Source organism: Lepidochelys olivacea (genome assembly GCF_965140295.1).
Source record: "Lepidochelys olivacea isolate rLepOli2 genome assembly, chromosome: 1".
NCBI classification, from domain to species: Eukaryota; Metazoa; Chordata; order Testudines; family Cheloniidae; genus Lepidochelys; species Lepidochelys olivacea.
In genome coordinates, this window is record NC_140411.1 from 54,454,612 (window position 1) to 54,471,974 (window position 17,363).

Genomic DNA, 17,363 nt, shown 5'->3' on the forward strand with positions numbered 1-17,363 from the left:
GATTACTGGTTCTGTGGATGAAGGGAAAGCAGTGGATGTATTGTTTCTTGACTTTAGCAAGGCTTTTGACACAGTCTCCCACAGTATTCTTGTCAGCAAGTTAAGGAAGTATGGGCTGGATGAATGCACTATAAGGTGGGTAGAAAGCTGTCTAGATTGTCGGGCTCAACGGGTAGTGATCAATGGCTCCATGTCTAGTTGGCAGCCGGTATCAAGTGGAGTGCCCCAAGGGTCTGTCCTGGGGCCGGTTTTGTTCAATATCTTCATAAATGATCTGGAGGATGGTGTGGATTGCACTCTCAGCAAATTTGCAGATGATACTAAACTGGGAGGAGTGGTAGATACGCTGGAGGGGAGGGATAGGATACAGAAGGACCTAGAGAAATTGGAGGATTGGGCCAAAAGAAATCTGATGAGGTTCAATAAGGATAAGTGCAGGGTCCTGCACTTAGGACGGAAGAACTCAATGCACAGCTACAGACTAGGGACCGAATGGCTAGGCAGCAGTTCTGCGGAAAAGGACCTAGGGGTGACAGTGGACGAGAAGCTGGATATGAGTCAGCAGTGTGCCCTTGTTGCCAAGAAGGCCAATGGCATTTTGGGATGTATAAGTAGGGGCATAGCGAGCAGATCGAGGGACGTGATCGTTCCCCTCTATTCAACATTGGTGAGGCCTCATCTGGAGTACTGTGTCCAGTTTTGGGCCCCACACTTCAAGAAGGATGTGGATAAATTGGAGAGAGTCCAGCGAAGGGCAACAAAAATGATTAGGGGACTGGAACACATGACTTATGAGGAGAGGCTGAGGGAGCTGGGATTGTTTAGCCTGCAGAAGAGAAGAATGAGGGGGGATTTGATAGCTGCTTTCAACTACCTGAAAGGGGGTTCCAAAGAGGATGGCTCTAGACTGTTCTCAATGGTAGCAGATGACAGAACGAGGAGTAATGGTCTCAAGTTGCAGTGGGGGAGGTTTAGATTGGATATTAGGAAAAACTTTTTCACTAAGAGGGTGGTGAAACACTGGAATGCGTTACCTAGGGAGGTGGTAGAATCTCCTTCCTTAGAGGTTTTTAAGGTCAGGCTTGACAAAGCCCTGGCTGGGATGATTTAACTGGGAATTGGTCCTGCTTCGAGCAGGGGGTTGGACTAGATGACCTTCTGGGGTCCCTTCCAACCCTGATATTCTATGATTCTTAAGAATTTTCCTCTCATAGAAGTTCCTCATCTTCTTTGAGGAAAATATTTTATTCTCTTTCTTTTTCTGACACTCTTGTTCACTCTTTCCCCCAGCAATCTAGCACAACTATGGTAAGTGAGCCTTATCAATGCAGTGATTTTTTTTTTTTTGGTCAGAGAAACTTTCTCTCTTGTTGTTATGTCCTCTGAGGTCACTTGCAGAATGGTCCAGAAAAAAGACAGCCATCTGAAGTATATGCACGCCAACCTAATATTACTATGATATCAAGAGCCCATTGCCATTTGCTACGTTCCCAGAGAACAGACTGGGAAAAACACCAATGAGTTTATTAAAACACAGCTATTGACTATAGAATTCATAGAAGTGAATGTCCTTATTGTCTATTCCTCCATTCCTGTGCTAAGGGCAAGACTGGAGGGGGAAAGACAAAGGTGGCTTAAGCCAACTTTGTTGTCCTCCTATTCTTGAATTATCTGGAGGTCTGACATAAATTAGAGCAGTCTCAGGGCTGCTCTAAACTCAAGACAATGACTGCAATGGCCCCCTATGGATTGTCTGTCAGCTGAGAACAGTGTGACTGCAGCAGTGCTCCAGTCATGTATCATCTCTCCTCTGACTTGTCCTCTACACCAGGGGCTGTGATTTGGGCTCCCGTAGTGCTGGTTTGGCAGCTGTATGTTGGTTAGGGAAGCCCCTTACACCAGAGACATTTCAGGAGAGAGCTGTTTCTGTCTGGTTTCACCCACTTTACATTGCTGGCATAGTGAAGAGGGGCAACAGGGTGATCACATAGAAGCTAGTGATGGCACGGATAATTTTCTAGGGAAGTTCTCTGGCCTGTGTTATACAGGAGGTCAGACTAGATGATTACAATGGTCCCTTCTGGCCTTGGAATCCTGAATCTAGTGATGAAAAAGATTTGTCTGTATCACTCCCTCACTTCTGTTGTTTATTGTTCTTGCTCATTGCCTCAACGGTGGTAAGATCTTCAGGGCAGGGATAATGTCTTTTTATTTTTCCTATGAAAACAATTAGCAAAGTTTGGGATGCCAATTTCATAATTAATAATAATTAAGGCTGCGGGTTTGTCACAGAGATCACGGAAGTCATGGAGCCATGACTGGGCCAGTCACACTGGCCACAGCTGGGGCAGTTTCGGGCCACCCCCCCCTCCCAGCAGCAGCAGCAGGAGGAGTTTGGGTGGGGGGCTCAGGGAGGAGGGTTGGGGTGCAGGAGAGCATGAGGGCTCTGTCCGGCACTTACCTTACGGGGGGGCTCCCCGGAAGTGGCAACATGTCCCTCCCTCAGCTTCTAGCTCCCATGGTTCCCAGCCAATGGGAGCTGCGGAGCTGGCAGCTTGCGGAGCTAGGAGCTTAGGGAGGGATATGTCACCACTTCTGAGAAGCTGGATAGAGAGCCCGCCAGCCCCAGCACCAGAGGGGGTCCCAGGCTGCTCCCAGCAGAGCACCCACGGTGCCCCCCGGACTCCCTCCCCAAGCATCCGTGCCACCCCCTGGACTGGCCTCCCAGCGCCTGTGCTCTCCCCCCCCCAACCCCCCGAGCACCTGTGGCACTCCCAAGATTTAGTCAGGTATATAGTATAAGTTATGGACAGGTCACGGGCTGTGAATTTTTATTTCCTACCCGTGATCTGTCCATGACTTTTATTAAAAATGCCCGTGACTAAAAAGTAGCCTTAAAAATAATACAGTTTTCCTGGCAGTGAAGGATTGCTCCCTATTGTACATCTAGTCTTGTTTAAATAGGAGTTCCACCCCTTCAATTGGGAGACTGTTCCACAAACAAATAGATCTCCCTGTCAGGAAGTTTATCCAGATATTAAGCCTAAAAGTTCTTCTTTTTTAGTTTTATTCCCTTAGTCCTAGTTACACAGGCTTTTATTACTGCAGAGATAATCACCAGGTATTGTAATATAACTTGTGTAATCATGTAAATTGTGTAAAACAAAAAAAGAATGAAGAAACTTCCTTAAATGATCTTTTTTTCTTATAAAATTACTGTCTCTTTGAGTAAGTAGCCTGATACAGGTTCTTCCACAGCGTTTCCTATTCTAAGGACTCATAAATTTGTTAATTATACACATTGTCTCTTACATACTAGTACAAAAATGGTAATTAATATTTGATCTTTAGAGAGTTTAGATAATTATGGACAATTTTAATGCTTCCTAAGTATTAAATGATGGAGCCATATGTACTATGAGATCCATACTGAGGATAAGTCAGGAATATGTATAGCTCCCATTTGTCTGTACTCACAGTAAGAGAGGTTTCAGAGTAGCAGCCGTGTTAGTCTGTATCCGCAAAAAGAAAAGGAGGACTTGTGGCACCTTAGAGACGAACAAATTTATTTGAGCATAAGCTTTCATGAGCTACAGCTCACTTCATTGGATGCATGCAGTGGAAAATACACAGAGAACATGAAACAATGGGTGTTACCATACACACTGTAACAAGAGTGATCAGGTAAGGTGAGCTATTACCAGCAGGAGAGCTGGGGGGGGGAGAGGGGGAGAAAACCTTTTGAAGTGATAATCAAGGTGGGCCATTTTCAGCAGTTGACAAGAATATTTGAGGAACAGTGTGTGGGGGGGAATAAACATGGGGAATTAGTTTTACTTTGTGTAATGACCCATCCACTCCCAGTCTTTATTTAATTGTATCCAGTTTGCAAATTAATTCCAATTCAGCAGTCTCTCGTTAGATTCTGTTTTTGAAGTTTTTTTGTTCAAGAATTGCCACTTTCATGTCTGTAATCGCGTGACCAGAGAGATTGAAGTGTTTTCCGACTGGTTTATGAATGTTATAATTCTTGACATCTGATTTGTGTCCATTTATTCTTTTCCATAGAGACTGTCCAGTTTGGCGAATGTACATAGCTTGAATAAAGACTGGGAGTGGATGTGTCATTACACAAAGTAAAATTATTTCCCGATGTTTATTTCCCCTTCTCTCCCCCCGCCACCACTGTTCCTCACATGTTCTTGTCAACTGCTGGAAATGGCCCACCTTGATTATCACTACAAAAGGTTCTTCCCCTCCCTCCCGCTGGTCATAGCTCACCCTAAGTGATCACTCTCATTACAGTGTGTATGGTAACACCCATTGTTTCATGTTCTCTGTGTATATAAAATCTCCCCACTGTATTTTCCACTGAATGCATCTGATGAAGTGAGCTGTAGCTCACAAAAGCTTATGCTCAAATAAATGTGTTCATCTCTAAGGTGCCACAAGTCCTCCTTTTCTTTATACAGTAAGAGAGGTAACGTTAAAATGTAAATGACATTCAGAACTGTCTTAACAAGGAGAAAGAAACATGAGTATATTGTTTAAAACAGTTACTAGCCTTGAGATGTGTTGTAGCTGCTCCAGGATAACCTTTGCTTTGGGAAAGTGGATTAGTTGGTTACATTCCCAATTTTAAAATAAGACTTTTACTCTAGAGCTACATCAGTTCAGTATATGCTTCAAAATGTATCTGCATCCAGTAAGCAGAAATGCATAATTTACCTACATATATGTCAAAATGGGAAAACGATACTATCCATTTTAAAGCATTTTAGATCTACATAACAGCTAAGTATTGATGAAGATTGATTATCCCCCAATCCAGGGACATTGGGGAGAGGGGGTATTGTGCCCTCCTGGCATTGTGATATTGGAAAACTGCAGCCTGGAGTTGCTAGGCTGGAGCTGAGCAGCTGGAGGGCAGCTGAGGAAGGCTCTCTGCTCAAGATAGGAGTTTCTATCTGTAGGGAAGAAATGTGCCAGAGCACAGCGCAAAAGGATCGGTACTTGGTCCACTGGGTTCTGTTTGCTTTGTTTCATGTTAATACAAAAACTGTAATAACTAATTAGAAAAGATTTAAAAAAAATTGAATCCCAAATCCTGACATTAGCTTGGCTCGTCAGTATGATTTGTAACTCTAACCAGCCTGACAGGCTGATTAATTTCTTGGCAAAAACAGCTATATTTTGTCTTCTTTTTAGATTAAAAACCAGATTTAACAAACAAAGGACAATAAATCTTGGAGCTCAGCTGTGACACTGAGGTGTAGCCCAGTGCTGGGGACTGAGGGAAGCTATGTTACCCCGTGCCCAGGGCAAACTCTAGAAGGCAATATACCTCACAAATCACAATCCCTCTCAGAGCATATCAGCATGCAGGAGTCTGTGCATGTTTCACTCTTCCTTTGGACATGCATCCCTGCTGTTGGGGAGTATAGGAGAAGTGCGATCCTACCCCCTCCTTGCCCCCTTTGGGATAGTTTTCACTGCTGGGGCTCAAATGAGGAACAGTCCCTTCCCATTCCCCTCCATGGGTGTTCAGGCACTATCTAGCTGCATTCTGAGGACTTCTCTACATGGGACCACAGTTTGGACCTCATGGATGTGCACTGCAGTGCGTGCTATCATGCTGCACATTAACTATCCCATGTGGCTGCTGCAGATGCAAACTGAAAGGTATCTAGTTTGCACCCACAGCTTCCACACGGGGGAGTTACAGTGCAGCATGCCAGCACATACTGCAAATCACACCCACATAGGCCGAACTGCAGGGCCGTGTAGACATATCCTAAATGTCATGATCAACACTATCTGGGGCCCTCTCAATTTGGGCCAAAAATATAAAATTCATCACCATTTTCCTTTGAAGCTAACAGGTGGGGAGTCTAGGAAGGGTTGTGGAAGTGGACAGAGCAATAGCTTCATAGAGAACTGTGAGGATGGAAAGAAAGTCAGGGGCCTACTGTGAGGAAGGATCTGTGTGTAGCTTTATTGATACTGGACAGTTGCACCAGTTTAACTAAAGTTGTGATTTTAAACCAATGTAATGGTTTAAACATGTGTGAACCTCTGTGTGGACACTCCTATATTGGTTTAAACCAGACTTATTGTAGATTAGCCTGATTTGATTAACTAAACCAAACTAAACCTGATTTGATTGAACTAAACCAAAATAAAAGAGACTACAGTACATCCTGGCAGATGTAGTGTGGCTAGTGAGGAGGGGCTAAAGGCGAGAATGGGAACACCAGCGAACTGGAACTACAGCTCCCATGAGGCACTGCACCCGCTCAGGCGCACATACAGGTTAACAATCAGGTGACCCAAACAAAATATTTTGTTTTAGGTGAAACCAGGCAGAAACGTTTACTTTTGATTTTCTGGACAGAAAATTCAGCAGAAATCATTCCTTCCCCCTTGTCCCCCACCGTGGAAACTTTTGACTTTAACAATACCCCATTTTCTGATGGCAAAATATTTTGACTGACATTTGTTTACTAGCCCTAGTCAATAATTTTTCACAGAAAAAAATCCTGTTTGAAAATGACCATTTTTGATTAAAAAGCTTATTGGAAAATTTTGACCAGAGCTAATTATAATTTGTGCACCTTCATTATTGGTGAAATATGGCTGTGACCTTTGGAGATATTTAAAATTAGTAACAACACACTCTGAGACTATAAGTTCTGCAAGTACTATAAACTGTCTTGTTCTCTGTCACAGAACATCCTTACAGCTAAAAACAAGTATTAAATAAAATGTTAAAGGGACTATAAATTGAAAGATAAGAGAAGTAAATAGATACTTTTTAAAAAAAGTGAATAGTCTAGTAAATTTCAAATTGGTAATTTATATAAATCAGAATAACATCTGCACTACAGTGGATAGAAATCACAAAGTTATCAATCCTCATGCTACAGGGCATATATTAATCATCAGCTCAGGTCAGAAAGAAAATCCCTTGAATCTTACTCCCTTCCCCCTACCATGGCATAGAATTATAACTGGCCAGGAGCAGACTGGCTTTTTTTAACTTTCCTCTGAATTGCCTGATACAGTCCCCAAATACTAGATAAGATGGCCTACTGCTCTATTCTGGGATGGAAATGCTTATGATTCAATATTCCACTATGTATTCCTGCTTCAATAATCTTCACAAAATATGTCTGGATTAAACATTTTCCACTATATTTTCTTTAGTAATACATTTACCCAAGACCCACGGTAATATCATCCACTCAATGATAGTTGGCGGTGGCCCCTGCATGTTCAACTCCGACCTGTTGATGTGCTGAGAGGCAAGGAGCAGCAGAAACAGAAAAGTCAAGTAGGATGCAGTATGGCAGATAAATTTGATAAATGGCTTTTTGATGAACAGCCCTAATGGACTTTTGGGAGCAATCAGGTAGCACACAGAGAAGACAGGGAAAAGGAGTCCAATCACGGCACATGTCAACATCTTCACTGCCCAATGTCGCCTCCTCCAGCCTGGGAACTCATCGTACCAGCGGGATGCAAGCAGCTGCTGACAGTTGGGCTGGGCAACAAACTAAAGGAAAAGAAAGAAAGGACAAAGTCAATTCCATGTGATTGTTACCCATTCATTTCCTCCACAGGCCAACTTTAGGGCCATATTGTTATTGGCTTTTGGGTGGGCATAGAGGAAAGCTTTTCAGAAACCACCATGCTATTTACACAGCCTATGCAAGTACTGGTCATAATAGCAGGCCATCTGAACAAGGACTGATAAGTCCCTCCTTCCTCCAGTAAGTCAGCCATTGGAAAGAGGATGGGTGAGGAGGACAGGAAGGTATTTGGCTCAGCCCCATTATGGCACTCCAGGCATCTCTACCTCATCCTAAAGGATGGTGTTTAGTGTGTGCCTCCATGAAGCCAGGGGCTTTTGGGAGAGATGGTGTCTACCAAAGGATACTCCCTCATGTTACTCCCCCAGAAGTGGTACAGCTCACACTGTGTACAGCACAAATGCTGGCCCTTAAAATTCACTTTTCAAAAGTATTTACGCTAGTAAATCTCAACTGCTCAAGTGTTAATGGAAATCAGACACAAAAGGGTTGTGACATGGATGTATCAACATTTGTTTTAGATTCAAATACATATGCACAAAAAAAGTTCCCATTATTCACTCAGCTCTTGAACAGAACGTGAAGATCATCAGATAAAAGTCACTATGGCAATGCAAAGAATTATTGTTGTTGCAGGATTGTAATTTAACATCTTAAAAAAGTAGAAGTGCATACAATAATAAAAAAAAAAGCTTTTCCCCATCACATTCCCTGACAATTCTCTAATTTAGTTCTGTCTAAAGAACTTGCCATCCCTAATACTCCCTGCCTTTCTTAGTAAACCTTTTTCATATTCATTTTCATCCTTTACAATATTTTACAGTGTTATTTTATTATTTTACAATGTGTTGTATACTGCCTAGTGCCTGTTTTTATTTTTACATTGTGATCTTTTTCTTAAAAGTAACTTTAAAAGTACTTTCTACAATTGTAATTGTTCATATAAATATATACACTTTATACCCATTTTCAATGTTTCACAGAAGATTCTGGTGTATTTCAGACTTTTCTTCATATGATTTCCTTTATCATATAGTTCATATGCTAACTTTGATACTGGGAGACAGACGTAATAGAACTGACATAAGCAGACATATAATAGAATTGACACTCACATCAAACAGAGTAAAGGTTAAAAAAGAAACATGCTCCTTTTTGCATCAAACACACACATACTTAGTGCAGTCAATCAAAATTAAAAACTTAATATAGCCATGCATTAACAATTTTTCATTTAGTTTCTGTTTGGTGCAAGGATTTTTTTTTTAAAGCATCAATACTGAACAATTTTAGATGGCTTTGAATTCCAATCATATGCATTTAGAGTAATTATAAGTTGTATATGTGTCATACTTTTTGATAAAACCTTATAATTACAAAGGGCCAGATTCTGCAATCCTTACTCATGGTAAGTAATATATTACTTTTTAAATAGTCCCTGAAATTACTGGAACTACTGGCAGGGGAAAGTATTACTTTACATTGTAGGTTTGGCAGAATCTGGCACTCAATTAAAATTCAATGTGCATCTTTCTTTATATGTGTGGATCTTGTTAGTAAAATTAAAGGGAACCAACTCCCTGGACCAAATTCAAACCTGCTGCATGCTGGTAGAATTTCAGTGTTTTCAATAAAGATATAGTGGCTTACCATGCACTAGCTCTGAGGCTGATCCCCTGACTATTAATTTGTTATTTTTGAATGGGGAAAAAAGAAAAGGGTAAAAAAGAAAATAAGTTATACTGTAAGAATCATGAAAGGAAGAAAAAGAAAAATCATACAGTGTTCTCTGTTTCTTTCATTAGGAAAAATATTAAGCCCTAAAAGTTTCAGATGTTTATCTCAAGTTAGAGCTGCTTGTAATAATACCATATGCAGGTACAGCAGCTTGTTTCAATGTGATGTGCTGCCAATGTTTTAACAAGGTGTCCCTCAAAAAATTTCCACCTCACTTGGCAACATGTGACATTCCCCGAATTTAATATTTTTCTCTCCCCCCCCCCCAAGTTTGACAGTTCCATGCTCTTTCCCCCTCACCACAATATCTGTCAATTCTATATCATTCTCATTTCCTAAAAATGCATCAGTTCCATACTCCTTCCCTCTTTCCAGGCCTCACCTGCTTGATATAGGGAGTCAGGAAAAGGAACAACGTTTCCCTGGCTAATCTGAGATTTGGGGTGGAAGCAGATGTCCCTGGCTTGTCCGGGGTGGATAAGGAGAAGTAAGTTTATCCTGGGTGGTAGTATTAGAGAGCTATCCCTTCACCGCGTCCCCTGGTTCTTGTCATGCAGACAGAAAGCAGAAGACTAGAAGTCCGAAGTGCAGGCAATTCAATGTTTATTGGGGTTAGTTCCAAGCAGGCACCTCCATAGCTCTACACACCAGCAGAGTCTGTTTCCCAGTATTCTGTTCCCAGCTCTGATGCCACAGAGCATTTACCCCATGTCCCCCTTCCCAGATCTGACGTCTCAGAGCCTTGCCTGTGTCCCCATTCCCTAGTCCCCTTTCCCTCTCCTTAGCAGGCCCAAATATACCTTCAGTGCACACCCCTAGTCCCACCCCCTACAACTTATGGTCATGTGCCATTTTGGAGGGTCATGAGTTGGGGTCTTCATCCCACCTCTTTTGTATTCCATGGGAGGGGTAAGGAGTGGGGTTGTGTTCTGGCCAAGGCCAGGCTTTTCTTCGGCTTTTAGTGTTTCTTATGCCTCCCCCCCCGCCCCAACCCCTTTGCCCCTCCTAACTGGTTGCTTGATCTTAGCTTGAGGGAAGAGCCAGGCAGCCTTCTAGTGAATGCTTGTATATTATACTGCCACCATACGTTGTAACACTTTAACTGTATCCCTTATCTTTTCCCACTGTACTAAAAGCCCCATCTGGTTGTGGGAAATGCAACACACAGACTCCTTGTTCATTGCTCTTCACACATATTAGTATAAGATATAAGAGTATCAAAATGTCAAACCCAAAATTCTATCTCAGGCTCACAAACAAGCCTATATGCTAACAGATAGTAATGAGGAATCTGGGGAAAGGAGGGCTCCCATTTCTTCCCAGTGTGAGCTTGAGTCGGACAGGCAGGCACAGGCGGGAGACAAGTGGGCTTTAGCGGCTGTAGGAATCACATTCAGTGCTGCTGCTTGGTCCTGCCTCCCTTCTTCCTTATGCAGTTCTGGAGAGAGAACCTGGCAAAATTGGTACTGTGCAGCTTGCAAGGTAGACACTGGAGGGGAGATTCACTCGCACCAGTGCTTTGCCAATACCAAGCGGACCTGGGGCAGGGTAGCTGTAGGAGTGAGCAGCAGCTGCTCAACTCTCATCTCAAAAAGGGCTAAAATACTAATGTGAAATGAAATTAAAATGTTAATGTAACAACAAGGCTTGTTAACCAACTGGAACATTTTTGAGCTGGCCTGTAAAACAATGTTCTGCCCCGATACCCAAACATGATTCTGTTCCTGCCTGATCATATGGCTATTACATGATCTAAATAAAGGAAAATTGTGGCCTTCCAAACTACAAATTCTTCATATATGTGAACAAAATGGATAACTTCTAGCTGTCTGTTCACTATGTGATTTCTTGCCCCTTCCCCAAGAGCATCTGGTCCTGACTACTGTCAAAGAAAGCATATAGTACAGATGGATAGCTGGTCTGATCCTGCCTCACATTTCCTGTCTTCCACGCCAACCTAAGGATTTTTGGAAGGGTAAAAAAGATGATTCTTTGGGATACACCCATTCAAAATGTGAGTTTGGTTTCTGCTCCCAACTAGCTTCCTGTTGCAGAAGTGTAGCCCTGATGCTTGTTTCTGTCAAGCCTAGTGATGAGTTTACATTGGCTGATAATGAAGTTTGTTTTCAAGGCCATCTTCACAATGAAAAAGGCTAGAATATTATTTTTAAATGAAAGTTGATATCCATTAGCAGAGTCCCTTGAGATCCCTTCAACTCAGCAGCATGTTTCAATACAACTGGGAAAATGATTTTGAGGGGGTTCATGTTCATATTCTCTGAAACCCTCTTTACAGGGCAAGTTTGGATTTGCTCACTGAGTCATTTTCATTGAGGCTGAAATTGTAATTAAAGTATCTTGCAGGCTTTGAAGGAAATCAAGTCCACTTCTCCAGGAACCAAGTAACATCAAGAACCTCTGATGTAATTTAAACACAAATTTTAAATGAAAGATGCAATTCATCTCCCATTTATCTTTCCCTTATCTGTTTAGTTTATGAACAACTGCAAACTGAAAACAATGACCTAGAAGTCCTCTTCCAATAAATGCCAAACACCAAGTAACTCCATATACAAATACCAATGAGATATTAATCTAATGTACTTTAAACAAACTAGCAGATGTAAAAATTTGAGACAAAAATAACTGTGCATGTTTCAAAACATGTATAAACATGCCACGTAAGTCTTATATGAGCTGCAGATATAGCGAAGTGGCTCTTGTGGTGCAGAACACAGGCAGAGATATAAAACAGAATCCATGAAGCAGCACGTCCAGATGCAGATGATTTATTAATTTCCAAAAGGTCCAGACCTCCAATTTCATGCTTTTATATGATAACAGCATTGGCATAGCTAGTGAACAATTTCCTGAAGTTGCAATAAATCTCCTTTCGTTGCAACCGTTTCTTTCAACTACCCAGTTCTATCAGCCATATATATAATCCAGGCCTTCCCCAAGTGTTTTGTTTAGACCTCCTGAAAATAACTCTAAATCTGCTCCAGACGCATTTTCAGATTTACACTTGTCGACTTTATTTCTAACAGTATTGTACAAGTGTATTACAAATTTCCTGTATCATTTGAACAAGACTAAATCACTTGACTCATTTTTGTGGGTGGACGGTACATGCAAGCGTTGCATATGATTTTCACTAGAGACACATAAATCCATTACACTACCTTAATAAGAAATAATATTAAGCAGTATGGTTCAGTGAATAGAGGACTGGTTTATTCATAGATTCTAAGGCCAGTCTGATAATCTATTCTGACCTCCTGCATAACACGAATCATAGAACATCCTGCAAGTGATTCCTGTTTGAACTAGAGTGTATCTTTTAGGAAAACATCTGATCTTGATTTCAAAATTGCCAGGGATGAAGAAATGCACCCCAGCCCTTGGTAAGTTGTTCCAATGGTTAATTATCATCACTGTTAAAAAAATTATGCATTATCTACAGTCTACATTTGTTTAGCTTTAACTTTTAACCAATGGATCTTCATATACCGTTGTTAAACGGAAGAGCCCTTTATCAAATTTTGTTCACCATGTAGATATTGATAGACTGTGATCAAGTCACCCCTCAACCTTCTCTTTGTTAAGCTAAATAGATTCATAGATTCATAGATATTTAGGTCAGAAGGGACCATTATGCTCATCTAGTTTGACCTCCTGCATCACGCAGGCCACAAAATTTCACCCACCACTCCTGTGAAAAACCTCTCACCGATGTCTGAGCTGTTGAAGTCCTCAAATCGTGGTTTAAAGACTTAAAGGAGCAGAGAATCCTCCAGCAAGTGACCCGTGCCCCATGCTACAGAGGAAGGTGAAAAACCTCCAGGGCCTCTTCTAATCTGCCCTGGAGGAAAATTCCTTCCCAACCCCAAATATGGCGATCAGCTGAACCCCGAGCATATGGGCAAGATTCACCAGCCAGATACTACAGAAAATTCTTTCCTGGGTAACTCAGATCCCACCCCATCTAATATCCTATCAGAGGCCATTGGGACTATTTACCATGAATATTTAATTACCAAAACCATGTTATCCCATCATACCATCTCCTCCATAAACTTATCGAGTTTAATCTTAAAGCCAGATAGATCTTTTGCCCCCACTGCTTCCCTTGGAAGGCTATTCCAACACTTCACTCCTCTGATGGTTAGAAGCCTTCGTCTAATTTCAAGTCTAAACTTCCTGGTGGCCAGTTTATGTCCATTTGTTCTTGTATCCACATTGGTACTGAGCTTAAATAATTCCTCAAAAACAGATTGAATTCCTTGAGTCTATCACTGTAAGGCATGTTTTCCAATCCTTTAATCATTCTTGTGACTCTTCTCTGAACCCTCTCCAATTTATTAACATCCTTCTTGAATGCTGGACACCAGAACTGGACACTGTATTCCAGGAGTAGCCACACCAGAGCCAAATCCAGAGGTAATATAACCTTCATACTCTTACTCAAGATTCACCAAAGATCATAAGCTTGGTAATCAGAAAACCTGGGATCTATTCCCTGTTTACTGTGTGACTCTTCTCAAATACATTACTCACTGAACACTAGTGGTTATAAATGGAAAAGGTTTGTGGTATTTTTCAAAAAGGTCCTAACAGATTCATTCATTATTATTAGTCTTTGTTGTTTACAGCTGTGGACTGCCCCCTTCCCACATAAAAATATTAGAGTCAAAAACCTTTAATTAACTAAGGTTCAGATATGTCAATAACTGCAGAAAGCTGGCTGTTACAGGAGATGGGAAAACTTCAATGTCAGGGGCATCACTAAATGGAAAATAAAGACACAAGACACACACAACAGAGCAAGAGCTCACTGGATAAATGAAGTGGGACCCTGATGCACTGGACAAGACAAGCTGCCAATACCAGTTGCCAGCAGTTAACCACTGACAGTATGCATAACTTATCTGAGATAGTGAGCAAAAAAAGAGCCCAGTCTCACGGGTGTTATGCATCTAGCAATAATGGACCTCTAGCTGCTATTGCCAGCTGTCAGTTGTTTACATGTGAAGAAGCAAACACACAAGCATTGGAGGGAGGAAGGCCAAGAATGGGCACCACATGGGGCAACTGAAAAGGCAAGAGTACTGAAGGCCAGATTTTCGAAGGTATTTAGGCATCTAAAAATGCAGATAGGTGCTTAGTGGTACTTTCAAAAGCACCTAGGTGCCTAACGTCTACTAAAATCAATGTGAGGTAAGCACCAAGAAACATTTGAAAACCTCACCAGGCAGCTATCTGCATTTTTAGATGCCTAAATACTTGAGCTGGTTGGAAAATGGATTTTCCATTTTTCAGGAAATTCTAAATTTTGAAATTTGTTTTCATTCTGAAATCAGCATGAAAGTTGAAATTTCAAAAAGTTTTGCAGAATGAAAATTCCCAAATAATTTCATTCAGCAATATTGCAATGTTTCATTATGATAAAAATCAAAAGATCTTGCTTCAATAAGAGCTGGCTGAGGAGCTTGCTGGACCATTAATCTTTATTTTCAATAAGTCTTGGAGCACTGAAGAAGTTCTATAAACTGGGAAAAAGCTAATATTGTGCCAATTTTTATAAAGGATGACCCAGATAATTATAGGCCTGTTAGCCTGACATCAGTCTCAGGCAAGATAATGGAGCAGCAGGACTTGGTTAATAATGAACTAAACAACAGTTGTGTAATTAATGCAAATCAACATGAGTTTATGGAAAATAGATCCTGTCAAACTAACTGGATATCTTTTTTATGAGATTATAAATTTGGTTGATAAAGGTAATAGGGTTGACATATATATTTAGACTTCCGTAAGGTGTCTGACTGGGAGCTGCATGACATTTTGATTAAAAAACTAGAATGATATAAAATTAACATGGCACACATTAAATGAATTAAAAGTTGGCTAAATGATAGGTCTCAAAATGTAACTGTAAATGGGAAATCATCATCAAGCAGGTCTGTTTCCAGTGGGATCCACAGAAATCCGTTCTTGGCCTTACACTATTTAATATTTTTATCAAAGACCTGGAAAAAAAACATAATATCATTACTTATAAAGTTTGCAGATGATACAAAAATTGGGGTAGTGGTAAATAATGAAGAGAACAGGTCACTGATTCAGAATGATCTGGATCGCTTGATAAACTGGGTGGATAAGGTTAAATGTAAATGCATACATCTGGGAACAAAGAATGTTACAGAACTTACAATATGGGGGACTTTATCCTGGGAAACAGCAACTTAGCAAAAGGCTTGGGAGTTGTGTGGATAATCAGCTGAACATGTGCTCCCAGTGTGACACAGTGGCCAAAAGAGTTAATGTGATCTTTAGATGCATAAACAGGAGAATCTCAAGTAGAAGTAAAGAAGTTATTTTCCCTCTGTATCTGGCATTGGTGCAACCACTGTGGGAATACTGTGCCAGTTATGGTGCCACAATTCAAGAAGGATGTTCATAAATTAGAAAGGGCCCAGAGAAGAGCCATTAACATTATTACAGGATTAGAAAATATGCCTAATAGTGATAGATTCAATGGGGGTCAATCTATTTATCTTAAAAAAGAGAAGATTAAGGGGTGACGTGATTAAAATCTATAAGTACCTACATGGGGAACATATATTTAATAATGAACTCTTCGATTTAGCAGGGCAAGGCATACATTTTTAACAGTGAGAGTAATTAATCATTGGAACAATTTACCAAGGGTTGTGGTGGATTCTCCATCACTGACAATCTATAAATCAAGACTAAAAGATATGCTCTAGGAATTATTTTGGGGAAACTCTATGGTCTGTGTTATACAGGAGGTCAGACAAGATAATCACAATTGTCCCTTCTGGCCTTAGAATCTATGAATATGTTCCTACTAAATTCTTCAATTTTGATGAAACGTCATCTTACGATGGAAAACTTCCATAGAATTTTTTTTAGCAACTCTGTCAGATATCTTTAAAAATCTGACCTAGAGTCACTGATAGAATTGGTTAATATATATTTAATCTTCATACAGTTCATTAGCCTCAGTGTCTCCACCAGGACTACAACACTGACTGTTCATAAATTTAGCAAGTTTCGTTTTCAGCAATGCCAGATGTTCTCCATTATCTGGTAGTAATTTGGATAGCAGATCTTCTATAATATATCCTGTTATGCTAAAATACCTTCATGCATGCTCTTCAAGGGACAATTTATGATTCCCAAAGTGAAGCTTACAAGATCAGCCCAGTATGATTTCTTTGCTTTCCAGTATTCCAATGTACAGTTTGCAATATCCATAAGTGGCTCATCAGGAGGATACTAACTCACAATTCAAGGAATGGATTGCTCAGCCTTTGGCTGGAATAGCATAAAAGCAATCTTTGCTAAATGTCTGTGAAACTGGCATCTGTAGCTTGATGTCTGCGAATTCGTGAGTCATGGAATTGCTGTTAATGTTAATGATGGGAAATGCTGAGTGAAGAGAGAACATGGATGCTGTTGAAGCAGTTACTCGCAGAGCTCTGCCCCTTCTGTTAGAAGATTCATGTCATATCTTCTTAAACTGTTTGTCTTCATGTCATATCATGTCACAACTAGGAAACTTTGAACCTAGGATCTTGCACTGAGGCAATCGTGGTTTGTGGGTTTGATAATCCTGTTTAAGACACAAACACATACACACAGATAACCATAGATTGATGGCTCAGTAACTGTAGCAAATCCCTACTGTAAGACTATTCCATTTCAGTATAATACTCAGTAGATTCTACACTGCAGTTAAATTAGGCACTGATTCAGCAAGGTACTTAAGCATATGTCTAACTTTAAGCACACTACTTGCTCCACTGAAGTCATTAGGCCTATTCACATGCTTAAAGTTAAAGTTAAAACTTTTTACATTTTTCTACCTTAATGTTTTACAACTGTAAAAAAGTAGATTCTTTGGTTCACTGGTTTATTATGCATGCACTGCTTATACCAGAATATTGTCTTTGAAGTCTATTTCTACTTTCTTAATGGGAAAGTTTACATTCTATGGTATCAATAACC

General features: G+C 40.6%; 1 protein-coding gene across 1 annotated transcript in view; it reads right to left on the minus strand.

Moving 5' to 3' along the window:
- TRPC4 (transient receptor potential cation channel subfamily C member 4) overlaps positions 1 to 17,363 on the minus strand; it is a 210,162-nt gene that overhangs the window by 50,005 nt on the left and 142,794 nt on the right. Inside the window, exon 4 of the mRNA XM_084617453.1 lies at positions 7,219 to 7,555. Coding sequence (XP_084473579.1) covers positions 7,219 to 7,555 — 337 coding nt within the window. The remainder of the gene's footprint in view (positions 1 to 7,218; positions 7,556 to 17,363) is intronic.